Here is a 27,130-nt window from a genome sequence, read left to right on the forward strand (position 1 = left end):
GTCTCTCTAAGTTGTTTAGGGCCTTGCTAAGTTGCTGAGGCTGGCGTTGAACTCGAGATCCTCCTATCTCAGTCTCCTGAGTTGCTGGGTTTACAGGAATGCTGCACTGTGACCGGCCTACAGCTTTTGATTTTGAGCACTCTATATTAAGAGGGTTACTGAGAGAGATTCAAACACATTCTAAGGGGCTGGGAACATAGTTCAGTGATAGAGTATGTGCTTGTTAGTATACTGGTTCAATGTCTAGCACCAAATTAAATGAGATTCAAAGGAGAATTATTTTAAAACTATAACCTATCAGATGAAGGAGAGAATACTGAAAATGTTTTACTAGGAGGAGCATTTGAACTCCAATTATCTGAAGGGCTGCCATGAAGAAGGAAGAAAGGAGTAGTTTTCTGTGGCTCCAAGAGGTATAACTAAGATTCCACAGGTGATATACAGCATCAAGACTTCAGCTCAGGGCTGGGGATGTGGCTCAAGCGGTAGCATGCTCGCCTGGCATACGGGGGGCACTGGGTTCGATCCTTAGCACCACATACAAATAAAAAAAAATAAATAAAGATGTTGTGTCCACCAAAAACTAAAAAATAAATATTATTTTAAAAAAAAAGATTTCAGCTCAGTATAAAAAGTAATCTAAGGGGTTAAGAATGTGGCTCTATGGGCTTGGATTGTGGTTCAGCAGTAGAGCATTCACCTAGCATGTATGAGGCCCTGGGTTCAATCCTCAGCATCACATAAAAATAAATAAATAAAATAAAGATATTGTGTCCAACTACAGCTAAAAAATAAATATATATTTTTAAATATTTATTTATTTTTTAGTTTTCGGCGGACACAACATCTTTGTTTGTATGTGGTGCTGAGGATCAAAATCGGGCCGCACGCATGCCAGGTGAGTGCGTTACCACTTGAGCCACATCCCCAGCCCCTAAAAAATAAATATTAAAAAAAAAAAAAAAAAAAAAAAAAGAATGTGGCCTTATGGTACACTGAGTACTTAGCATGCATGAGTCCTTTGGTTCAATCCTAGTACCACAAAACAAATCTTAAAGTTGGTAGTTGCCCAGGACAAACTAGATAACTGAGAAGTATTTAAACACAAAAGCAATGAAGAACCACTGCTTGAGAATATTTTAGAGGAGGTTCATGCATTGGAAGGGAAATTGAATCATGGACTCTCAACATCTTTTCTTTTCTTAGCAGTGTTAGGGAATTGAAACCCAGGGCCTCACACATGCTAGGTAAGCCCTCTACCACTGAACCTCAGCCCCAACCTTCTGTTTTTTTAAAAGCTAAGGTTCTGTGATAAGGACTCTATCAGACTTGACTTTGTTAAATACCACTGGACTGTTAATACCTAATATTTTGAAGTTGTTGATTGGGGCTGGGGATGTGGCTTAAGCGGTAGCGCGCTCGCCTGGCATGCGTGCGGCCCAGGTTCGATCCTCAGCACCACATACAAACAAAGATGTTATGTCTGCCGAAAACTAAAAAATAATCTCTTTCTCTCTTTAAAAATAAAATAAAATAAAGTTGTTGAGAAACCTTTATTTATTTATATGTGGTGCTGAGAATCGAACCCAGTACTTCACACATGCCAGGCAAGTGCGCTACTGCTGAGTCATAGCCTCAGCGCCTTAAAATCTTTTTTTTTAAATTTTTAGTTGTTGATGACCTTTATTTTATTCATTTATTTACATGTGATGCTGAGAATTGAACCCCGTACCTCACACGTGCTAGCCAAGCACTCTACCACTGAGCCACAACCCCAGCCCGATACCTAAAATTTTTACATTTAAAATATCTTAAAATTTAAATCTCAAAAATAACAAATCTAGGAAATTTTTAGAAATGATTTTAACCTACCATTTCATTGAACGTTGGATTCCTAGTTTTTCGTGAAATTTTGGTTTTACGTTTGGATGTCTTGTGGGTATCTGGAAGTAGGTATGTTTTGACATATGGATTTGGATCAGCCCCATCTTCAGTAACCTATAAAGAAAAGCAGTCCCTTAACAGTAATGCTTTCTACTAAGGCATCAATTTCTTCTATAACCATCATTATTTGTGATCACTCACAAGATCTTTGATGTGCATCACCATGATGAACAGAGTGCCATTTCGGTAAGAGACAGATAACTTCACTGCTCCTCCTATTTGGCCTGGAGTAGGACTGAAGGGACCTGCACCTGAAAATACAAATATTTTTCTCCTTATTTTATCTTACTTGCAGTGGTTTAAGCTTCAACAAAACAATTTTGCTTTACTTCCAGAACCTCTGCATGTGGGTTGGGGAGACATACAGTGAAGGAAAGTAAAGAACCTGGTAGGTCACTGTTTGGAAAGTTAACTTTTTCCAGAAGTAGACCGACTTAAAAAGAATACTCTCTTCCCATTCTCATGGACCAGCAGACCACCTGTCACTCTACCACATTCACTGAGAAGTTAGATTTGCAGGTCATGAATTACCAACAAAGGGAAAAAAGTAATCTCACCTGCAGACCTAGCTATTCCTTCAGCTTTCTCATCACGAATTAAAGGGTGGAAAAAAGTACAAACAAGATCACACTAAGATTGAAGAGAAAAAAAGATTAATTAGTTTTATGGGGCACAAAGGATATATTATTATGTTATCACTTATTACATAGGAAGCTTACCTCTGCTACATCTGTTGAAGCACTCATCAAGTTCTGTAAATAACTGTTCAACTCAACTTTCCTCTTGGCTGCTACATCTTTTATGTGTGTTCTTCCTAGAACCATCCTATTAGGAAAACTATAAAATAAAATAAAATAAAATGTGGAATTTGCCAGGTGTAAGTGGCACATGCCTGTAATTCCAGCAGCTCAGGAGGCGGAAGATCCAAAGATCAAAGCCAGCTTCAGCAATTTAGCAAGGCGCTAAGCAACTCAGTGAGGCCCTGTTTCTAAATAAAATACAAATTAGGGCTGGGGATGTGGCTCAATGGTTGAATGCCTGAGTTCAATCCCCAGTACAAAAAAACAAAAGTGGAATTAAAATTATTTGATCTGGGGGCTGGGGATGTGGTTCAAGTGGTAGCACATTTGCCTAGAATGCATGAGGCACTGGGTTCGATTTTCAGCACCACATAAAAATAAAATAAAGATATTATGTTCACCTAAAACTAAAAAATAATATTAAAAATATTTGATCTGGAAATATTTATAGAATCAAGTACAATGCTTCCTTACAAATATGCTTTTTTACATACTTCTTTTTCTTTTTCTCCTCCCCTGCCGCCCCGCCCTATGGGGACTACACCCAAGGGCACTTTATCACTGAATTATATCCTCAGCTTTTAAAATTTTATTTTAATTTTATTTTTTGGGGTACCAGAGATTGAACTCAGGGGCACTCAACCACTGGGCCATATTCCTAGCCCTATTTTGTATTTTATTTAGAGATAAGATCTCACTGAGTTGCTTAGCACCTCACTTTTGCTGAGGCTGGCTTTGAACTTGAGATCCTTCTGCCTCAGCCTCTTGAGCTGGTAGGATAAATGAGTGTCACTGTTCCTGGCTTAAATTTTATTTTTGAGACAGGGTCTCACTAAGTTGCTGAGGCTATCCTCAAACTTGAAATTCTCCTGCCTCAGCCTTGCGAATTGCTGGGATTACAGATGTGCAATATCATGCCCTGCTACTTTTTTACATACTTCAGGATAAAAGTGGATTCTTAAACAGTTATATAGTATTTTTTTCTGTAATTTACCTTCAAAGTACAATTCAATAAGCCATTTTCATTTTCTACTATTTCTTCTCAACTTTAATCATTCACAAATATTTATCAAATCTGATCTCTGAAAGAATCATTACTTAATCAACCACAGCCATTGTAAGCATCAATAGAATCCCCAAATAATGACAGGGCCTAAATCAGGTACTAATACCACTTTGCCTCTTTGTTACTTTAGAAATTTAGTCTGAAAAGAATCTGAACAACTTGACACAAGAAATCTGTTCATTAAGCCACCGTAAAACTGGGTTTCCAAAGGGTATCAGATACAAAACTAAGCCCTAAGATTATGATTAACAGTTTTAGTGATATCTTTTTTAGTTTGTTAGTTATCAGGAGCTCAGTATGGCCCATGATTATCTTTGTAGTGATTCAGCAAGATAATATTACAAATTATCTTCTGTTGCTTGCTATTGTAAGAAACAACAAAGTCAAAAGCTTCAACTAAAATTAGGAGTTTGGAAAATTCCATATTTTAAGATCTTGGTTAGGGTTGGGGATACAGCTCAGTTGGTAGAGTGCTTGCCTCACATGCACAAGGCCCTGGGTTCAATCCCCAGCACCACAAATAAATAAATTAAATAAAGGTATTGTGTGTATCTATTAAAAAAAATCTTGATTACATAGACCTTTTTTTTCATTCAACAAAAACTTACAGCTCCTTGTCTATGTCAAGTTCTGTATTAGGCTCTCGTGATACAAAAGAAAATAAGCCAGATACTGTCTATAGTATCTAAGTGCTAACATAAAGCTTTTAGCTACATTTGAGAAAAATTGTTTCCTACAAAAAAGAATTAATTTATACAAGAATGGGAACATACCCAGGTAACTTCCAGAGTGGAAAAATAATACTGAGCTTATTGTGAAGTTCCTGAAACTCGTCAAATGTCCGGAATACAAATGATGGTTCAAGCTGTCCTTCTCTCAAAATTCGGACTACATAAATCTGAGAAGAAATCACACAACAAGTAGATTAAATTTATAAGAAACTTCCTTTCCTGACAGAAAAAGAAATTCATAGTCTGAGTGCTTTTATTGGTAAAATATGCCAACAACAAGAAATAGCAAATATGTCATTGTATTTATAGTACATAAACTGCATTCTAAGAGTGATAATAGCAGAACATGGCAGTGCTAGCCTATAATCCCAAGTACTTGGGAGGCTGAGGAAGGAGGATTGAGAAGCTCAAGGCCAATCTGGGTAACTTATGGAAACCCTATGTTAGAGTGCCCCTGGGATCAATTCCCAGTACTAGGGGGGAAAAAACTGGTGACCATAACCATTGTGAGGTATATAAATAAGAACTTGAAAGTAAAAGCCATTTTATTTACAGGATTAAATGTAACAAATTTCCTTTCCAAATCTATAAAGTTAGTGCATTTCCAGTAAAAATGGTAAAAAGTAAGTTAATTTAAGAAAGCAAATAGGAAAAAGGAAAATAAAACAACTATGGGGTGGGTGATGAACATTTAAACTATTATGTTATACAGTACCTTAAAGAGTATAATACCAGTACAGAGAAGTAGATATATCCATAGAAATCCAGAAATAAATTCAGGATAAGCATTTATATAAACTAGAATTAAAGGTGCCATGATAAATCATAAGGAAAAAAGTACTAGTCAATAAGATGGTTAAAATAATGAATTTCTAAAACCTACCAATTCATCAAAAAAATTTAAAAACTGAGTGCTGAGAGATAAAAACATTAACACAAGAAGTGGGTATGTTAAGTCAGTGGCAGTGCTTACATCGACACAAAGCATTGGATCTGACCTTCAGCACCACAAAATTGAGTGAATGAATACATAAATAAATAAATTTAGCACAAGGGTGAAAACACTACAGATGATAATGTATATTATATCATGTATAATATATCACATATATTCTCAAGTGGGTAAAAAATTCTATTTTTATTTAAAAACAAATTGTGTAGCTGTGTGTGCTATAATACTTTATTAGAGGGTAGAATGGGAGCTTTAAACTTTTTGATTTGATTTATATTGCTTAAAATGTTATAATTAGCAAAATTTACCTCTGAAAAAAAATGAAGGAACGAGAAAGCAGAATAACATTACTCTTTTAGCCCTCATAATTTTAAAGCACCTTTAACAAGAAATAAATGTCAAAATACCAATAAATACCATATAAATACCACAAAAAATTAGGGATGTTTTAGATACATTTATTTTTGGACCACCCATGGATGATATGAGAATGAACAGAACAAATCCTTGGAATTCTAACAGAAGGGCATATGAAGGACAACAATAATGCATGCACAAACTTACATAGTGTTTATCGGGGTTGTATTTCTTATGATATGTGAAAACAGAGACTTCCTTGATTCGACCATCTTGTCTAAAAGAGTATGTTTTGGGTGAAAATGAAAGGATGGGCTCATCATTAGAAGGAAGACCAGAAAAACGTAGCTGAGCAAGATTGTGAATGAAGAAATTAAACTTTGTGGCAATGCTTCCCAAACTTGATTCAATCAGCCTGCAAAATAATCAGAAAATACGTTAACAGCAAATCTCCATGGAAACATATGCTAAATTCTTTCAACATAATATCATATGATAACACTTTCATTTCTTTTTTAAAAATATTTTTCAGTTGTAGATGGACACAATACCTTTATTTTATTTGTTGATTTCTGTTTTTATGTAGTGCTGAGGATCAAACCAATGCCTCACGCATGCAAAGCAAGCACTCTACCCCTCAGCTACAGCCCCAGCCGCCATTTTCATTTGTTTTAAAATATTAAGCCAATTCTCACTCTGCCAAGGATTCCCTGTGTTCTTTAGGCCAAAGACCTGTTAAAATATATCTCACCGCAACAAAAAAATTTTTACCACCAGAAAGAAATGACGCTTTTTGGGGGAGGGATTGAACTCAAGAGCACTTGACTACTGGAGCCACATCCCCAGTTCCATTTTGTATTTTATTTAGAGACAGGATCTCACTGAGTTGCTTAGCACCTCGCTAAGTTGCTGAGGCTAGTTCTGAACTCTCAATCCTCCTGCCTCAGTCTCCCAAGCGGCTAGCCTTACAGATGTGAGCCACCACACCAAGCTTATTTTTCTGAGCCCTATGAGGTACAAGACTAATTAAAGAGCTATTAGGAATAGATGATAACAGATAATTCTAAAAAGATGACTTTGCTATTTTATTATAAAAATCCAAATTTAAAAAATTATGTCAAATAATAGAATGTAGAATTTGGTGTCAGATTCTTTTGGATAATCACAATTTCACTCATTTAGGAAAAAAAGATAAAATGGAGAGTTTGGCAGAGATAATTTGGAAAGTAAGCCTGGATAAAACATTTCAGATAAGTAGATAAGATTCAGAAACTGGGTTAAGGAACCAGAGAATAAGAGAATCAGAGAAGCATGAGAACTTCCAACACAGGTTTTTGCCTTGCTGTGGTCTTGAATGTTTGTGTTCCCTAAAATTCCTATATTGAAACCTCAACCTCACCGTGAATATATTTGGAAATGGGGCCTTTAAGGAGGTAATTAAAGTTAAATAAGGTCATTAGGGTGAAGACTTGATCCAACAGCTGTGTCCTTATAGGAAAAGATGAGAGAGACACACAGACATACAGATACACACACACAAACTATGTAAGGACAAAGCAAGAAAGTGTCATCTTCAATCTACAAAGGGAATCCTCCTCATAAACCTAGTCAGCTGGCTTCTTGATCTTGAACTCTGAGATAATAATAATGGCAATTTTGTTATAGAAATCCAAATAGACAAATGCATGCCTGTTTTGTAGTCTTGCCTAGGGGAGCCAATGAATCTCTTTCAAAATATAAAACAAAGCCAGTCAATACCTAAATTGTCAGGATTTGTTCAGAAGGCTATACAATAGTCAGCTCACTTCAATTCAGTTTGGCCCAGATTGCTAAGATTAGGGAAGTCCAGGGTAATGTTACAGAACTCTTCTCCACCAAGAGGAAGAAAGCAAGAAAAAAAAAAAAAAAGAGGGAAAAGAATGTGAGCTCAGCCAGGAATGACTGCACATAACTATAATCCCAGTGACTTGGGAGACTAAGACAGGAGGATTGAAAGTTTGAGGCCAGCCTAGATACTGTGTCTGGGCATGGAATGTAGCTCAGAGGTAGAATGTTCCTGGGTTCAATTCTCAGGAATTGGAGAAAGGGGGAGCACAGAACATGACCTCATGTGTCCTTTCCCGGTATGGTTTTATGATGATGTGGCAGCAGTACCCAGTGACCAACCAGGTTACCAGACTTTGAGAACATATTTGTCAGGAAGATCTGCTTTTAAGGCAATAATAATACAATCAAATGCCCCAATGGCATATGTGTTTCAAGTACTATGTCACACAGTAATAGTTTACTAAGGGCATTGTCCCAGAGTTTGCTGTTTTAAGCACTTAGGGTACCTGTGAGAACTGTTAAGGTAGAATCCTGAAAAACAGATTAGCACAGAAATCAGTTCAGAAAGAAACCTGAAAGAGGTACTTGGTCCTGTAGGAAACATGCTTCTTAGAAATAGTTCATAAATAGAATTTTACAACTGGGTTCATACATTAAATAACTTTGAGGTCATATTTTGAGATAAATTATTTTTAAAAGACTATTGCAAATCATCCACATTACTTCAGTAACTTTTTTTTTTTTTTTTTTTTGCTTGCAATGCTGAGGATTACTCAGGGACTCATATGGTAGGCCTATGCTCTATCACTGAGCTACCTTCCCAGCTTAAATAAACTTTGACACCTATTATTTGCTAAATACTATGAATCATAATTTTTCTCTCTAAATCAGATTTTTGGTAAATAGTATTTGTTTAAATTAGGTAAAGATAATATTTAATTTAAAGGTAAATTAAAAAGGTAAAGGGCTTGTTAGCACGTGTGAGGCCCTGGGTTCAATTCCTCAGCAATGCAAAACAAACAAAGAAAGGTGAAACAAATCAAAGCCAAATTATAGGTGTCTTCAACAATATACTTAAATATACCATACCTAGTGAAAAAAATTGTAGCTTCTGCATCTGTGGTTTGGGGTTGAAGAGCATCTCTAACATATTTCAAGTCCTGAACACTTGTAAGTTCTGGTAACCCTGAAGGAATCATCTGTAGGAGAACAAAAAAAAAAAGTTATGTGAGTTAAATTTTCTGCTGATCAAGTATTTAGAAATAAAGTAAACAAAAATAATCACAGTTTTGAGAAATCTGTTATTGTTTAGGGGACCTAAATGATTCTCTTACAAATGAGAAAATCTAAGCAAAGGAAGTCAAATGACTTGATGAATCACAAAGCATGTTTATGAATAAAAGTTATGAAATCCAGACCTCTTTTTGTTTAGGCCTCAGATTCTACTACCACATCAATTTTAGTCAAGATAATCATAGCATAGGTTATTTTTTTTTCATCTTTTACTTAAGTATAATACATATCCACAAAAGTACAGAAATTCTAAAAGTACATACAGCTTAATGATGTTCACAGTCTGAACACACCCCAGGTCAAGACACAAAATATTCACCAGGCTTCCAGATGTTCCTCATAGGCTTTATTAACTTCTTCTCCTCATTCTCTGGGTCACTATTCAGTTGACTTATCTCTTACATTTTACATAAATGGAGCCATACAGGATATACTCTAATATTTTTTAAATGTTTGCTTATTTGACATAGCTATAATTTTATAATATTTCAGTTAATAATAAAGCTGACATTTGTGACTATAGTAAACTTCATTCCAAAATCACAAAATATCCTTTTTTAGGTATTGTAACACAAATGCACTTATAGAAAATTAATTAAATGCTTTTAAAGAACAGAGTTACCAGTGAAAGTAGGTTAAGAAAGAGGTTTGTTTGCTTTCTTATCAAGTTGTAGGCCTGACAGCAAAGGTCCACAAATAATTGGAAGCGAATGGTTGGCTTTTCACCCCCGTTAATGACATATGCCATATCAGACGTAAGCACAAAAGGAGCTCGATCCCTGTTTAAAATGAAAGAACACACAGAATATTATTATTTTTTTTAAATTTTTTATTTGTTTTAATTAGTTACACATGACAGTTCAGTGACCTTGACATACATTTGAATGAGATGGGATATAATTTCTCATTATATCCAGAATATTATTTACAGTAGATATGTAAGTAGTGCTATTGCTATTGCATGATTACTAAACTAAGTCATCTGAACTATAGCAATTTCCAAGTAGGAAAGGTATCAGGAAGTTTTGAATTTCTATAATTCTTGAATATTCACATTTTCAGAAAAGCCAAGATATATATTTTCATTACTTAGACAGAAGTTACGTGAAATTTTATCCAAGATGATATTTATAAACTTACATACCTAAAGAGAGATCGAACAGTATGTACAAACATACAGAAAGAAGTTATGAAAATGAACTACTTCTAACAGCACTACAACTATACATAATAAAATACACAACAATTCATTTCAACAAAGTTTACATACACACTCACGATTGCCTATTATGTGGTAAAGTTATCTCTCAGGGACTTTTCATCCTTAATTAGGCTCAAAAAGAGCCACAAAGCAAAGCATAGGAAAGGGCAAGGTTTGAGCCATTAATTTGTGACACAAGACATGTGTCTTTTCTTTAGTAAAAGTAATATTAAAAATATAATATTATACCTTTTGAAGCTACCAAACATCTGTGCATGGCCCAAAAACTTCCCAAAGTCAATGTGGAACATATGTCCTGTACTTCGAAGCATTATATTATCATTGTGTCGATCACAGATGCCTAAAACATAGGTAGCTACACAGCATCCAGCACAAGAATAGATAAAATTTTCAGAAGCCTATAATAAAGATAAAAAATTATATTAAGAAAAAATTATTTTTTATTGATTTATGTGTGTATACACACACAGACACACACACATATACACAATTATTTTTTAGTTGTTGAGGGATCTTTATTTATTTATTAATTTATATGTGGTGCTGAGAATCAAATCCAGTGCCTCACATATGCTAGGCAAGAGCTCTACTGCTGAGCCACAACCTAGCCCCGAAAAAATTATTGTTATAGGAGACAATGTTTACAAAGATTAAAGTAGTTCATCGCTCTTTAAAAACACAATCATTCTAGGCATGGCATCTGCCTGTAATCCCAGTGACTAGGGAAGCTGAGGCAGGAGGATCACAAGTTCAAGGCTGGCCTCAACAATTTAGAGAGACCCTAACTTAAAATAAAAAATAAAAAGGGTTGGGGAAGTAGCTCAGTGGTCAAGTGCCCCTGGTCAATCCCCAGTACAAAAAACAAATAGACAACAAAAAAAAAGCTGTAATCTACTTTCTCAGCTTGTATAGGTTATGATAATAAAAACCAGTCTTTTTATATTTCAAAAACAAAGCCACTCTAGCTTTTTTCTTCTACAAGGTAGAGATCTTGCTATTCCCTACTGTGAATAGCTTTGAAACACCACGTTTGTGGAACCCTGCTCCACATACCCTTGTGCTCCTTACCACAAGAAGCATTACTGGAACAAAAATTAATCTAAATACAAGAGTTTTATTTTCTCTAGTTGTAGGAAAGACTTGTGAAACAAAGTCAGCTCAGGGGCTGGGACTCTAGTTCAGTGGTAGAGGACTTAACCTAGCAAGCCTGAGGCCCTGGGTTAGATCCCCAATATCAATAGAGGTAGGGGAAAGAAAGTCAGTTTATACCTTGAAACATTCAATAATAACGATTACTGCATTTTGTGACTTCCTAATGTGTCATCAGAGAATTTCTGGAAGGTAGACACCTTATTTCACTTCAGTTCTGCATGTCCTTAGGGACTATTAAAATTACTAATATCATACAGATAAAGCAAGATACATATAATGAATATTTTTACCTTTTATTCTCAAAATACTGTATTTCTGAGGGCTCAGTCATATGGCTATACTTGTCCATGTGGTTAAATTTTATTCTATAATCCTCCAGAATCATTAACAAAGATGATGATGTGATAACAGCAGGAGTCTAGCACAAACCAAGTGCACAAACCTTTCTCTGTATACATTAGCCTATTTAAAATCTCACAACAAACCAGTAACTCAGGAATTACTATTACTGTCATTGTACAGATGAGAAAAACCGAGAGAAGTTAAGTCATCTACCCAAGATTACATAATTGGTTAGAACTAGGATTTAAATCCAATGTGTCTCCATTATGCTATATTCCTTTTAACATATTAAATCACATAAAAATGCACAAAAGTTACTTAAGATATGCTACTTGACAATTATTTTGTTTCCAACAACTTACCAAGAATCACAAAAGAGATAACATTACTATGAACAAGCACTCACCTCTGCTGTACTGCTTACTCCAGACCACAAAGAAAAGGGAATAATCTTACAGTTTAAATGACCCACAAAGGAAAAAATTATCTGCTTTACCTACATAAGTCAACAGATGGTACTTTTGTATCCAAAAGTGATACAATAGCCAGGGCATCGTGGTACATGCCTGAAATACAAGCAACTTGGGAAGCTGAGGCAGGAGGATCTATAAAAGTTTGAGGCCAGCCTCAGCAATTTAGTGAGAACCTCCGCATCTTAGCCAGACCCAGTCTCAAGATAAAAAATTAAAAAGGAGACGTAGTTAACTGGTAAAGGGCCCCTGGGTTCGATCCCTAGTACCACAAAAAGAGGAAAGAAAGGAGAAAAAAAAAAAAAAGATGTGACAGAATAATGGTACATAAACTAAGAAGCTAAATGACATTAAAACTGAGATCTTCTATCACTATGCAAGAGTTCATAGGTCATTAATTTTTTAATTTGCTTTAATTAGTTATATCCATGGGTCTTTCTTAAGCCAAGTTTAGGATCATGACTGGCCTATATCCTAAGAGATTACTCTTTTTTTTTAGCAATTTTTAAAAATATTTATTTTTTTGTTTTAGGTGGACACAATATCTTTATTTATTTTTATGTGGTGCTGAGGATCGAACCCAGTGCCTCACGCATGCCAGGGCAGCGCACTACCACTTGAGCCACCTCCCCAGCCCCGAGATTGCTCTGTTTGATATGTAATTCAAATTAATACTAATACCAAAAAAAAAAGATACTCCCAATAATACAATTTTCTCTGTTGTGTGTTCTCTCATGCTCTCTTGTGCATGCTCTTCCTCTCTTTATATACACATGCAATACACTCATTTAATTCTCTCAATAACCTTATGATACTATCATTTTTACAGCCATAGTATATACAATAATACCATAATATAAATTAAAATAGTTTACAGCAGAGTTCATTGAGGCACAAAGAAGTTGCCTAAGGCCCTGTAGCCAATGAGTAACTTGGGGCCTGCATTTCAGCCAAGAGGCTAGCCCATAATATATGCTTATAAGTACAAACCATTTAGCTGTTCTTACTCATTTCTATAACTTCTTCCAAGGTCTTAGGAAAGCATAACATTCTGAGTTATAAAAATACCGCTGGTTTGCTGACCTTTAAGTACATGTTTATAATATTTTGAAGGTAATTTAGCTTAAATTCACTTATATTTCTGCCATTAAATTCCATCAGTTTTATATTCTTTTCTATACCTACAGAAAGACATTGTTTTCTTGACTTAGAATAAACAGTTACTCTCCAGAATTGTACAATGAACTCAAAATCTTTGTAATACATTTTTGACAAAAGTTATTAAAAAATAAAGAGACATGCTAATCACCTTTTCATATTCTTCTTCAGAGGGATTGTATTTCCTCAGCCATTCTGCAAGTGGTTTATCCTTAAAGGATCCAGTCACACCATATTCCACTTGGATTTTTCTGAGGGTATCTGAAGCAGGAACTAGTTCCACCATGCCTTTAACAATAAAATATTAAACTATGTTGAAAACATCTCCCAAAATTAAGCCTTTTAAAAATTTACAGCTAAAAAAAAAAAAAAAAAATTTTCAGCTTTCACTGGGCATGGTGGTGCACACCTGTAATCCCAGTGACTCATGAGGCTGAGACAGAAAGATGACAAGTCCAAGGCAACACAGTGACTTTGACTCAAAAAAAAAAAAAAAAAAAGGCTGGGGATGTAGCTCAGCAGTAAAGTGTCCCTGGGTTTAGTCATCAGTACCAAAAAAAAAAAAAAAAAAAAAAACCAGAAAATTACAGTTTGCAATCTTTGACAGAAGGCACCAACTAGCAACTATCAGTTTCAAAAGAAAATCAAGTCTGGCAGGGTATGCTAAAAAAAGTAAACAATCATAATTGTTTTGTATTTCCAAAGTACCCAACATGTGAAAGTTGATTTTTTACTATATGAGACTCTATAGTCTATACTCATGTGCTAATTCCCAAGTGATAATAATTTTGATTACAAACTAGATGATAATAACTTCACTGGTAATGTTACTTACAGATACATAATGTTCCATTTCAGCATGAAAAACTGTTTCTCATTGTGTATTTGGGAAGATAAGAGTATTTCAGAGACTATTAGGCCCTTTCAATGGGATGAACAGATTAAGACCATCCTTGTTATACACTTAAGTCTCAAATATGTGTTTTGTTTTCCTAACGAAAATGTTGCTGGCTTGGCAAACTGTTTTACCTTATCTCTGAAATTCCTTTAAAACAAGTTATCAAATAAATAAATTATGGCATATCTGTACAATGGACTATAGTGAGGTGGGTCTCTATGTCCTTAAGTAGGACAGTCATTAAAATAATGCTTTAAAAATAAAATCCAGATGGAGAACTATAATGCTTAAAAAGAAAAACTATTGGAACATATACAAAATAGTTCTTGAAGACTATGTAAATGGTAATACCTTATGAGCACAATGCCTAGAATTAAGAATAGAGAGGTATGGAAGAAAACCAACATTTACTTTTACATAATTTACAAATTACATAATTTATATATTTTTAAATGAAGGATATATATTTGTGTTAAAAATAAATGACTGGAGTTGGACGCATGGCACAGGCTTGTAATCCCAGCAGCTTGGGAGGCTGAGGCAGAAGGATTGTGAGATCAAAGTCAGCCTCAGCAAAAGCAAGGTGCTAAGCAACTGAGTGAGACCCTGTCTCTAAATAAAATACAAAATAGGGGGGCTGGGGATGTGGCTCAAGGGGTAGCAAGCTCGCCTGGCATGCATGCGGCCTGGGTTCGATCCTCAGTACCATATACAAACAAAGATGTTGTGTCTGCCGAAAGCTAAAAAATAAATATTAAAAAATTAAAAAAAAAAAATAGGGCTGGGGATGTGGCTCAGTGGTTGAGTGCCCCTGACTTCAATCCCTGGTCGCCCTGCCCCACCAAAAAAGATCTGGAAACAAAGATCTGCTTCAGATAAAGAGAGTGGAGGAAACCCAAGTTGACCAAAGCCTCCAAGGACACCATGAAAGAAAGTATGCAAGGCCAAGTTCTAATTCTAGGGGTCTGATTATATTTTGGTTGTATCATCTAGTTTACAGTTCATAGTGACAACATTTTTCAATGAGTGCCCCCCATTTTTTTTTTTTTTTAAAGAGAGAGTGAGAGAGGGAGAGAGAGAGAATTTTAATATTTTTTATTCTTTAGTTTTCGGCTAACAAAAATTATTATAAAAAACTAATATAAAATTAATGTCTGGTGACTTTAGAATAAAACTGGTTCAGTTTAGACAAAAGAGACAGTGGTATAGGCTGAATTGCTTGTGAAAAGCTTCACAGAGGATGTGTGTTGTGATTTCTTTTTCTTTCTTTTTTTTTTTAAGTTGTCAATGGATTTTAATTTTATTTATTTATATGCGGTGTTAAGAATTGAATCCAGTGCCTCACAAATGCTAGGCAAGCACTCCGCCACTGAGCCACAACCCCAACCCATGATTTCTTCATTGAGAAATAAGGATATAAGTTGGGTGCAGTGTCACACACTTGTAATCCCAGCAACTTGCGTCACTGAAACAGGAGGACTCCAAGTTCTAGACCAGACTCAGCAAATTAGTGAGACATTGTCCCCAGAAATAAAAAGGGTTGGGGTACAGCTTAATAGCAGAGCACCCCTAGGTTCAATTCCCAAAAATACAAAGAAAAAAAAAAAACGAAGGATACAGTGAAATAATACAAGTAGAAAGCTTATCACAGGATAAGACACTTAAGAATTTTAAAATGAGAATGAGGAAGTCCAGCTATAGAAACAAAATATGGTAACAACAAAAAAACTTATTCTAATTGAGACGATAAGCTTGTACTGAGAAGTCTTTACTTGATAAAATAATTCACATTTATATGAAAATTAATCAACAAGAATTCTTTTTTTAAATTTAATTTTTATTGATTTTTAGCAAGAATTCTTCTTATTTTCTTCTTTTCTCTCTCTTTTTTTTTTTTTGGTGATGCTGGGATTGAACTCAGGGCCTTATGCATGCAAGGCAAGCACTCTATCAACTGAGCTATATCCCCAGAATTCTTAAATTGACTTGATTTCCTAATCTTTTTTTTTTTTTTTAAGCCTCCCTTTTCTCAGAAGGTGATTTTTTTGAGAGAGAATTTTTTTAAATATTTATTTATTTTTTTTAGTTTTCGGTGGACACAACATCTTTTTTTGTATGTGGTGCTGAGGATCGAACCCGTGCCGCACGCATGTCAGGCTAGCGTGCTACCGCTTGAGCCACATCCCCAGCCCTTGATTTCCTAATCTTAACAAGATAAAGTCTGCACATCTAAATTTGAGCAAGTAAGGTTATAGACTCTAATGTCGTCCTGATGGATAAGAGAGAGAAATATGGAAGCGGGTGATAATACAATGAAGACAAGTAATTAAGCAAAATATCATACTTGAGGACCAGGGAGGTAGCTCTGTGGTAAAGCACTTGCCTACCGTGAATGAGGCTCTGGGTTGGATCCCCAACACCACATGCAAAAAAAGAAGAAAAACAAAACAACCTAAATTGTACTTGAGGTAGCAATCACCTAAAGGGCAATTTCTCGTGGCACACCACCAGGACTGGCCCTTTGGCTTTTCTTGGTAACGTTTTTCCCAATGACTTAGCAGAAGCTATGGAATGTATGTTCTTTAAGTTCATACAAACTAAGAAGTTCAATAACAGATGGTAAGAATGAGAGTTTACGCCAGGCATGGTGGCACATGCCTGTAATCCCAGTGGCTCAGGAGGCTGAGGTAGGAAGAATCTGAGCTCAAACCCAGCGCCAGCAATGGCGAAGCACTAAGCAACTCAGTGAAACCTGTCTCTAAATAAAATACAAAATAGGGCTGGGGATGTGGCTCAATGGTCAAGCATCCCTGAGTTCAGTCCCCAGTACCAAAAAAAAAAAAAAAGAATCAGAGTTTACTTATCTTTTTAAGTTGAGTGTGTGTGTGTGTGTGTGTGTGTGTGTGTGTGTTTGTGTGTAGTACTAGGAATTGATTGAACCCAGTGCTGAGGCTCAAGCACTGTCCCACTGAGCTACAACCCTAACCCTAGGATCAGATTTTAAAAGGAATCAAAGAAACTGAAAAGCAGTGGATCAAATATAACAAAGTTAATAGTTAATGTCCTACACACGAGACTAAGACACAAAATGTACAAGAACAGAAGAACAGTCAGGACATGACTTAGGAGCTACTATCATGAAGACTTATTGGTTTTAGTTGTATGTAACCTTTACATGTGAGGCACGTTGCCCACTCTTTTGTATTCTTCCAAATTCAGGTGTCTCTCCTAGAATGGATTGCTTGAACCCTTTTGCGAGGAAAACAACCAGGTGATAAGGTAATTTAAAGTCATCTATGATAAACAGCTAAAGAATGCAGAACTCAAGATCTGAGGCCACAATACTAGCAACCTTTAATGAAGGGTCCAACTTAATTATATAATATTCTATGAAGAGATCTGGATTCAATGGGTAAAAGATATCAACAATTATTCCTAGTATTCAATTGAGTACAAGAAAGAACTTTATAGCTATCACTTATTCTGGATAGGATCAACTGCCTTGGACTGCAATGAATTCCCTTCACTGTTAAGTATTTAAGTACAAACTTAATGGCAAATATTAGAAGGATGACTAGATAAGGTAATATTTCAGGTGACTTCATAGTATTCAAAAAACTATTTGTTCAATAATAATAATGAAGGCAGGTGTGGTGGCACATGTCTGCAATCCCAGCAACTCTGGAGATTGAGGCAAAAGGGTTCCAAGTTCAAAGCTAGCCTCAGCAACTTTATGAGTTCCTAAGCAACTTAGCAAGACCCTGTCTCAAAAATAAAATAAATAAATTAATTAAAAGGACTGGGGCTAGAGTTATAGCTCAGCGGTAGAGTGCTTACCTCACACTGTGAGGTACTGGGTTCGATCCTTAGCACCACATAAAAAAAAAAAAAAAATAAATAGATACATAGATAAATAGATAAATAAATAAAGATATTGTGTCCATCTTTTAAAAAAATAAATAAAAAGGACTGGGGATGTGACTTAGTGGTTAGGTACTCATGGGTTCATCCATAGCACTAAATAAATAAACAAATAAATAAATAAAAAATGACGATGATGACTGCCATTTAGTGAGCCCATAATACATAAACAGCTAGGTTGTTTAGCATTATCTCAAAAACTTATTTGATAAAAAAGTAAAAATCTGCTTTTAAAAAAACTTTTCAAATTACTCTTTTATTCTGTAGAAATGAAACAAAGTTGGTTTCACTTAGATATGGTTTTCTTTTTAGTTCAAAAGCTAAAGTCTATAAAGTCCTCCTTGAGTTAATTAATAGATACCTCTGAGAACTACAAAGCATTTATTAGGGTACACAATGAATTGTATTTTTAAAGCAAGTAATCATTAACAATTGAATGAATAAAGTAAAACTAGATTAAAATAAGAAACAAGAGAAACCATGGTGCCTCTGTATCAGGACCTTTATGACAGATACATTCTGAGCCGAGTCCAAGGGGGGGGGGGGGAAGGATACCATGATACAGCTAATAGCTTACCTCGATCTCTGCCAGTTGAAAGACATTTGAAAATTACCATCCTCAGGTCTAGTCCTTCTTTAAGCCAGATCTTATCCATAATCTTTATCATCTGTAAAGCTAACATATCCTGCCGAAGATCTTCACCAACCTTGAAATCAAGCAAACAAAATGAAACTTGCACTTTTCCAAAAGACTTAATAGATTACATACTATAAAAGCTGGGGGACAAGGGAAAAAGAATAATAAAAAGTGAACAGTGAAATAATCAGAACTGCCTTTTTATTCTTTTGTATTAAACCTTTTCAAGTCTCAGTTTCCTAACATAATAATTTAAAAAGTTGAATTTTAGGGTATGTGAATTATATTCAATCAAACAAGAAGTGGCAGGGCATGGCTGTGCAATAGCTATAATCCCAGCTACTTGGGAGGCTGAAACAGGAGGATCCTAAGTTCAAGGACAGCCTGGACAACCTAGTGAGACACTATCTCAAAATAAAAAATAAAAAGGGCTGGGGGCGCTGGGGATGTGGCTCAAGCAGTAGCATGCTTGCCTGGCATGCATGCAGCCGGGGTTGGATCCTCAGCACCACATACAAAGATGTTGTGTCTGCTGAAAACTAAAAAATAAAACTTAAAATTCTCTCTCTCCCTTAAAAAAAAAAAAAAAAGGGCTGAGGATGTAGCTCAGTGATAGAGTACACCTGGGTTCAATCCTTAGCACCCCTCCCCCCCCCAAAAAAGGTGTGTGTGGGGGCAACACAAAGATCTTTGTGAAGATCTGTATCCTGACTGCATCAATGCCAATATCCTGTGATATGTGCAACAGAGTTATATATGATGTGGATCATTAGAGGAAACTGGATCAAGAATCTACAGGATCTCTCTATATAATTTTCTCTCTCTCTTTCTATTTTTTTTTGGCACTGGGAATTAAGCCCAGAGGCACTTAACCACTGAGCCACATCCCCAGCCCTTTTTATAGTTAATTTTGACCCATAGTCTTGCTAAGTTGCTGAGGTTGGCCTCAAACTTGCAATCATCCTGCTTCAGCCTCCCGAGTTGCTGGGATTACAGGCATGTACCACTGTGCTCAGCTATTTATAATTTCTTATAACTGACCATTTATCTTTAAAGATCTCAAAATAAAAGGTTACTTAAAAAAACATTAGGCCTCCCAAAATGAATTAAAATTCATTCTTTGTTCCTTTCCCTTTCTTCCCTTTCAACACTGAGGACTGAATATCCAAAGCCTCGCTCATGCTAGATAAGTGCTCTTACCAATGAGCTACATCCCCAGCCCTTTTTAAAATTTTATTTTGAGACAAGGTCTCACTAAGTTTACCAAGCTAGCCTTCAACTTGTGATCCTTCTACCTCAGTCTCTAGAGTAGCTGGGCTCACAGGTGTGTGCTACCACACCCAGCTTATTTTTCTTTTATAAACTGGATAAAATAATATAATACATTAAAGTATGTAATTATGAAGTCATTTTTGACAATAGTCAAGAAAATTATAAAAAGAATAAGAGGGATTTGCCTTAGTATACATTAAGATGAAACATATAAAATTTTGATAATCAAAAGAGATGGTAAAGTTTTAGGAATAGGCTTCTATATCAGTAAAAAAAAAAAAAAAAAAGTTCCATATGAGACCTGAGTATATGGGAACTTGCTACAGAAATCAAAGGAAGCTTAATAGAAACTACCTTTATGAACCTTTGCTTATCTAGTTGAATTAACTAAAATACAAGATTTTTTTCAAAATATATAAATTATAAGCACAATACACAGAAGTTTGACATAATTATAAATTATGTATATGTAATTGGTATGTTTCTAAAAACAAGTGCCATTGATCATGTTTTGTAGTTTTGTACGCCCAACTCTGGAAGACACCATTTGCACTACAGGCTGCATAAAAGGCAGTCTTGAGTTACGATGAGCTCAACCCATGTCAATTGTAGTAGATCTATCCCAGAGTTGCATTTGTTCCCAAATGTGTTTGGGAAAAGTTTATGTAAGTGATAAGACATACAAAACCGCCTGGTAATTTTGGAAAAGAAATTTAATTTAAAAAATATTTTTAAATTACCATGAAAGAGAGGGAAAAAAAAAAAAATTCCAGGCGTGGTGGCACATTCCTGCAATCTAAGCAGCTCAGGGAGCTGAGGCAGGAGGATTTCGAGTTCAAAGCCAGCCTCGGCAACTTAATGAGGCCCTAAGCAACTTCTTGAGACCCTGTGTCACAATAAATTATAAAAAGGGCTAGGGATGTGGCTTAGTGGTTGAGTCCCCCTGTTTTTTTCTTTCTTTCTTTTTTAAATTTTTTTTAGTTGTAGATACACACATACCATCCATTTATTTATTTATTTATTTTATTGTGCTAAGGATCAAACCCAGTGCCTCACACTCACTAGGCAAGCATTCTACCATTGAGCCACAACCTCAGCCCAGTGCCAGTGCCCTGTTCAACTGCTGATACCAAAAAACAAAAACAAAAACAAACAAACAAAAAACTTATTTGGACATTGTGGTGTAAATTTGTAGCCCCAGCTAATGGTAAGGCTGAGGCAGAAGGATCATTTAAATAAGCCCTTGAGTACCAGGACAGCCTGGGCAACACAGTGAGACCCCCATACCTCCCACATCCCAAAGTAACCCTATTTTGCTCACCTTAAACATGACATTAATTTCTTCCCCGAAAGGATCAGCATTCACCATTGTGACTTTTAGGGGCACAGCATTAGAACTGAAGAATGAACATGACTGCAAATATAAAAATTAGTTTATTACTTTTTGGTTCTGGGGGCACTTCCCTTTTCACTTGTTTCACTGAACTATGGAAAATGACATAAAAGAACTGATTTTTAGATGATTTGGCACACAGTTTGTATGTACACATGTATATATATACATACATATATAGTATATTTTTTAAAATTTAAACATAGCATACTTTCAGTTTGAGTTTGTTTGTTATTGTTTGGTTTGGTTTTGCTGTGCCAGGGCTCCTGGTACTCAAGGGCCTCATACATGACCCGGCCTGAACTCTACCACTGAGCCATATCCACACCAATGTCCAAATAAGTTTTTTGTTTGTTTGTTTTTGTTTTTGTTTTTTGTTTTCTAAGAGAACCAATTTTTTTTCAGTTGTTAATTTTATTTACTTATTTATATTTGGTGCTGAGAATTGAACTCAGTGCCTCACAAAGGCAAGGCAAGTGCTCTACCGCTGAGCTACAACTCCAGCCCCTATAAATGGTTTTAATTCCTCAACAAAACAGAGTTTTGTGATACTCATTCTGATTGGCAAAGAAATCACCACTTCTACTCATCGTACTACTATAATTAATTATATATGGACTCAAATATTGATTTAAAACTTTAATAATTTCATTAGCAAAGGTTAAATCTTATTTTTAAATGAAACTAATTAACAAAAAAGTTAATTTAAGACAATAAGGCCAATTTAAGATAAACAACAAATAAAACCCAAGGAAATAAATAACTTTCCACTGTCATTTTGGAATACTGATTAGGTAAAGAATGTTGAGATAAATATGGATCCTAACGACAAACAGAAATCCTTTCATACATACTCACAACGAAACTATGCAGGTCTTAGCCTTGTTTGCCTTAAGCATACCTGCTCATTTGCTTTTTTCCTATGTATTATTTTTAAGTTTAATATGAAATTTTAAGTATTTTATCACCTTAATATTTAACTCCTTTGCCACTAGACTTGGTTTGAGAGGGAGACGGCATTTATTTTTCAGAAAAAAGGACTGTACTCGTTCCATACTCCTCTGCAGGACGACCTATAAAAGAGATTGTTATCATAAGTACATAATAAAAATGAAGGTCTGTTTTTAAGACAAGGAAATGTGTTGCAGACACAATTTATAAAATGTCCAATTTCCAAATGGTCAAAAAGTTGTTGCTTGCTAGGTGCAGTGGTGCACACCCATAATCTAAGCTACTCAGGAGAGTGAGGCAGAAGGGTCATAAATTCAAGACTAGCGTGGACAACTTAGCACAAACCTGTCTCAAAATATAATTTATAAAAATGGCTGGGGTGTAGCTCAGAAGCAGAATGCTTGCCTAGCATGCGCAAGGCCCTGGGTTTAATCACCAGTTCCAGGGGAATAAAGATAGAGATTGCTGCTTAAAGGGGTTGTTACTGTAAAAGTAAATTAGAATAGACAAAAGCTATAAACACAGGGTACTGGGGATGTATATATGGCTAACTAATATACATGAAAATGTTAAAGCTCAATATTAGTCAACAAAATCAAAATTAAGCAAAAATGAGATGCAACTTTTCATCTATCCAATGAAAATTTAAGACAACAGAAGTGGTGGAAAACAATTTCATAATCTGTTGATGGGGAGAGAGGTGTACACAGGCATAATTTATTTACTTTTTGGAGAGCAATCTAACAAAAACTATTATTACTAAAAATGTACATAGTTGGGGCTTGGGCTGGGATTGTGGCTCAGGTGTAGAGCACTTGCCTATCACATATGAGGCACTGGGTTCAATCCTCAGCACCACATAAAGATAAATAAATAAAGTATTGTGTCTATCTACAACTAAAAAGCATGTGCGAGGCACTGGGTTCGATTCTCAGCACCACATATAAGTAAATTAAAAACAAATACTAGCAAAGAAGTAAAAACTTACATACCAAAGTTCATTGTAGTAATGACTGGAAAAGGAAAAATGTGTAACAACCTACATAGACATAATGGGTCAGCCAGGCATGGTGGCAGATACCTGTAATCCCAGCTATTCAGGAGGCTGAGGCAAGAGAATTGCAAGTTCAAGGCCTCAGAAACTTAGTGAGATCCTATCTCAAAATAGGGTCAGGGATATAGCTCAGTAGTACAACATTCCTGGTTTCAAAGCCCCAAACAAAACAAAACAAAAAAAGTAGTAGTAGTGGTAGGAATGGCTCACAATTTATGCTATAATACCTTATAGTATTATATACCGACTAAAAATCATGAAGTAAAACTACATTGCTGATATGAATATCCAAGATGAAGTTTAAAAAAGGCATCTGCAAAAAAAGTAAAAACCCAAAACAAACATGTAGTGCTTACACAAGATGCTGGGTTCAATCCCTAGTACTGTAGAACAAAATAAAACAAACAAAACCCAAAACAAAAAAGGTATCATTATTGAAAGAATTTGAGAAGATATAAATAAATGGGAAGACATCTTGTGTTCATGAATTAGAAGACATAAATCATTAAAATGATAACATTTTCCAAATTGACCCATAGATACAACATAATTCTTAACCAAACTCCAACTGTCTTTTTGCAGAAATGAACACAATAAACCCAAAGAACACCAAATAGCCAAAACAATCTTGAAAATGAATGAAGATGGAGGAATTATATTTCCTTCATACTACTAAACTATGGTAATCAAAACAGTATGATATAAGGCTGGGGCTAAAACTCAGTGACAGAACACTTGCTTACTATGTGTGGGACCCTGGATTAGATTCCCCAGGAGAGGGAGAAAGAGAAGAAAAACAGAGAAAGAGAGTGAAAGAGGAGAAAAGAAAAAAACAATATGGTTTAAGGACTGATATATCGATGCATGAAAAAGAAAAGTCCAGAAATACATATAAAATGTCATATTACATATATTTTTTCCTCCAGCTGTTTTTTGACAAGGATGCCAAAACCATTCAATGGGAAAAAGGAATCTTTTTTTTTTATTGATTGTTCAAAACATTACAGAGCTCATGATATATCATCTTTCATACATTTGACTCGATTTATGAATTCCCATTTTTTCCCCAAATACAAATTGCAGAATCACATTGGTTACACACTCACATTTTTACATAATGGCATATTAGTGACTGTTGTGTTCTGCTACCATTCCTATCCCCTAATATCTCCCCTCCCCTCCCCTCCCATCTTCCCTCTCTACCTCCTCTGCTGTTGTTTAATTCTCTTCCTGAAAAAGGAATCTTTTAACAAATGGCCTAAGACAATCGGAGAGCCACATGCCGAACAATAATATTATTTTCAATAGCCAAACTATGGAACCAGCCTAGGTATTCATCAATAGATGAATGGAAAAAGAAATGAATCAATATATACACAACGGAATTTTATTCAATCACAAAAAATGAAATTATGTCATTTTCAGGAAAATGAATGAAACTAGAGACCATTATGTCAACAAAATAAGTCAAACTCAGAAGGTCAAGGGTCATATGTTTTCTCTCATATGTAGAAGCTAGGTAGGAAAAAGAAAAGTTTGGGGGCCAGAATCTCATGAAAACCAAAGGGAGATCAGTAGAGGAAAGGGAACAAGGGTATAAGGCAGCAAGGTAGGAGGGATGTGATGGGGAGTGATACTGACCACATGATATTGCTATATTGTGTGCATGTATAAAAATGTAACAACAAAGCCCATCATTATGTACAACTATAATGAATCAATAAAAAAATGTGGGAAAAAAAGGACACTGGACTCCTCCTTCACTGCAAATGCAAAAACGGACTAAAAAATGTATCAAAGGTCTAAATATAAGAGCTAAAACTATAAAACTTAGATAAAAATACAGGTGTACACCTTTGACATTGAATTTAACGAGAAATTCTTAGACCTGACATCAAAAACATGAGCAATGAAAGACAAAAACAAAAACCAAACCAAACAAAACAAAAACAGATAAACTGGACTTGATCAAAGTTTAAAAATAAGCCAGGAATGGTGGTGCATGCCTGTAAAACCATCTGTTTAGGAGGCTGAGGTAGGAGGATTGTTTTTGGTTCAGTCTTGGAAATAGCAAGATCTCATCTCAAATCCCCTACTAAACAAACAAATTACAGTGCATCAAAGGAAGTGATAACCCACACAATGGAAAGAAAAAATATTAACAAACAGTGTATCTGAAAAAAAAATAGTGTATCTGATAAGGGTCTAGTACCCAGAATATATAAAGAATGCTTAACAATTTAAGACAAAGATAATTCAATTTAAAATGAGTAAAGTACTTGATTAGATATTTCTCCAGAGAAGATATACAAATGGCAAACTTGTAAAAATATATTTAACATCATCAGTCATTAAGGAAATGCAAATTAAACCAACTAGATATGACCTCATACCCACTAGAATGACTATAATAAAATCATTAAAAAAAAAAACAAAAAACCAAGATCCCGAGGGTGGGGGGAATGTTTATGAGGATGTTGAGAAATTAGAATTCTTCTATAGTGCTGGTAGGCAGAAATATAATATGGTAGAACTGCTAGAGAGAGCAGTTCAATAACACCTCCAAAAAGTTATATACAGATTTACTATATAATTCAGAAACTTCATTCTTAGGTCAAGTAAAAACAAGGTGTCCATTGAACACCTTTTCAGCATTATTAGTATTAGACAAAAAGCAGAACAACCCAAATGTCCATCAACTCATTAACAGATAAATGAACTATATCTAAACAATGGAATATTATTTAGCTATAGAAAGGGATGACAAACATTCTAGAACATGGATGAACTCTGAAAACATGCTAAGTGAAAAAAAAAAAAAAAACAGATACAAGACCACATATTATATGATTCATATAGAAACCAGATACAAAGGGCTAGGGATGTGGCTCAAGCGGTAGCACGCTCGCCTGGCATGCGTGCGGCCCGGGTTTGATTCTCAGCACCACATACAAACAAAGATGTTGTGTCCGCCAAAAACTAAAAAATAAATATTAAAAATTCTCTCTCCCTCCCTCCCTCTCTCTCTCTTAAAAAAAAAAAAAAAAAAGAAAGCAGATACAAAGATCAAATATTATGAGATTCCACTTATATAAAGTGTCCAGGATAGGCAAATTCATATAGACAAAAGCATATTAGTAGTTGCCAGGGGTGGGGAGGAAGGGAAATGGGGAGTGAATGGTCCATGGGTACATGCTTTCTTTTTGGTATTATAAAAATACTGTAGAATTAGATAGCAGTAATGCCTGTACAACACTACTGTATATGTATTAAAAGCTAATGATTATACATTTTGTTATGGCTAAATTTTATATTAGGTGATTTTTACCTCAACAAGAGTAATGCGTCTGTGTGTAGGGGGTGGGGTGAGAGAGTGGAAGGGGGAAAATTCTGTTTAGTAAAACTAAAACAACTCCCCAAATTCATGTGTGTGTATGTGTGTGTGTGGGGGGGTGGTATATATATCATATGACCAAGAGGAGTATACAGTAAACTATGAACTGGAAGAGTGAATTGGAAATAATACTAACTCCTCATTTTTGAATCTATAAACTTTATTACCCATTTTTTTAAAATCAAAAATCAGCACTGATACTTTGCAATTACAAAAAATTTTAAAGACAAGACAGTGAAAAACACACTTGAGAACAATTTTAATCAGAAAGGAATTAATAAGCATAGGAAATAAAA

The 27,130-nt window shown here is 35.3% G+C and overlaps 1 protein-coding gene across 6 annotated transcripts in view; it reads right to left on the reverse strand.

Annotated features, from left to right (window-relative positions):
* Nucleotides 1-27,130, reverse strand: part of Pik3c2a (phosphatidylinositol-4-phosphate 3-kinase catalytic subunit type 2 alpha) — a 113,940-nt gene that overhangs the window by 6,548 nt on the left and 80,262 nt on the right. For 5 of the 6 annotated variants that reach the window (XM_076846955.2, XM_076846953.2, XM_076846954.2 and 2 more), the window contains 13 exons: nucleotides 22,404-22,508; nucleotides 21,364-21,456; nucleotides 18,711-18,840; nucleotides 13,466-13,602; nucleotides 10,421-10,590; nucleotides 9,593-9,749; nucleotides 8,767-8,876; nucleotides 6,058-6,265; nucleotides 4,584-4,708; nucleotides 2,664-2,781; nucleotides 2,502-2,574; nucleotides 2,086-2,195; nucleotides 1,873-1,998 (listed from right to left, as the gene is read on the reverse strand). In XM_076846955.2, coding sequence (XP_076703070.1) covers nucleotides 1,873-1,998; nucleotides 2,086-2,195; nucleotides 2,502-2,574; nucleotides 2,664-2,781; nucleotides 4,584-4,708; nucleotides 6,058-6,265; nucleotides 8,767-8,876; nucleotides 9,593-9,749; nucleotides 10,421-10,590; nucleotides 13,466-13,602; nucleotides 18,711-18,840; nucleotides 21,364-21,456; nucleotides 22,404-22,508 — 1,662 coding nt within the window. Of the gene's footprint in view, nucleotides 1-1,872; nucleotides 1,999-2,085; nucleotides 2,196-2,501; nucleotides 2,575-2,663; nucleotides 2,782-4,583; nucleotides 4,709-6,057; nucleotides 6,266-8,766; nucleotides 8,877-9,592; nucleotides 9,750-10,420; nucleotides 10,591-13,465; nucleotides 13,603-18,710; nucleotides 18,841-21,363; nucleotides 21,457-22,403; nucleotides 22,509-27,130 lie in introns of those variants that run through there. The other variant, XM_076846956.1, reaches the window with a different exon arrangement.

This window comes from Callospermophilus lateralis, chromosome 2 (genome assembly GCF_048772815.1).
Source record: "Callospermophilus lateralis isolate mCalLat2 chromosome 2, mCalLat2.hap1, whole genome shotgun sequence".
In the NCBI taxonomy this organism is placed as follows: domain Eukaryota; kingdom Metazoa; phylum Chordata; class Mammalia; order Rodentia; family Sciuridae; genus Callospermophilus; species Callospermophilus lateralis.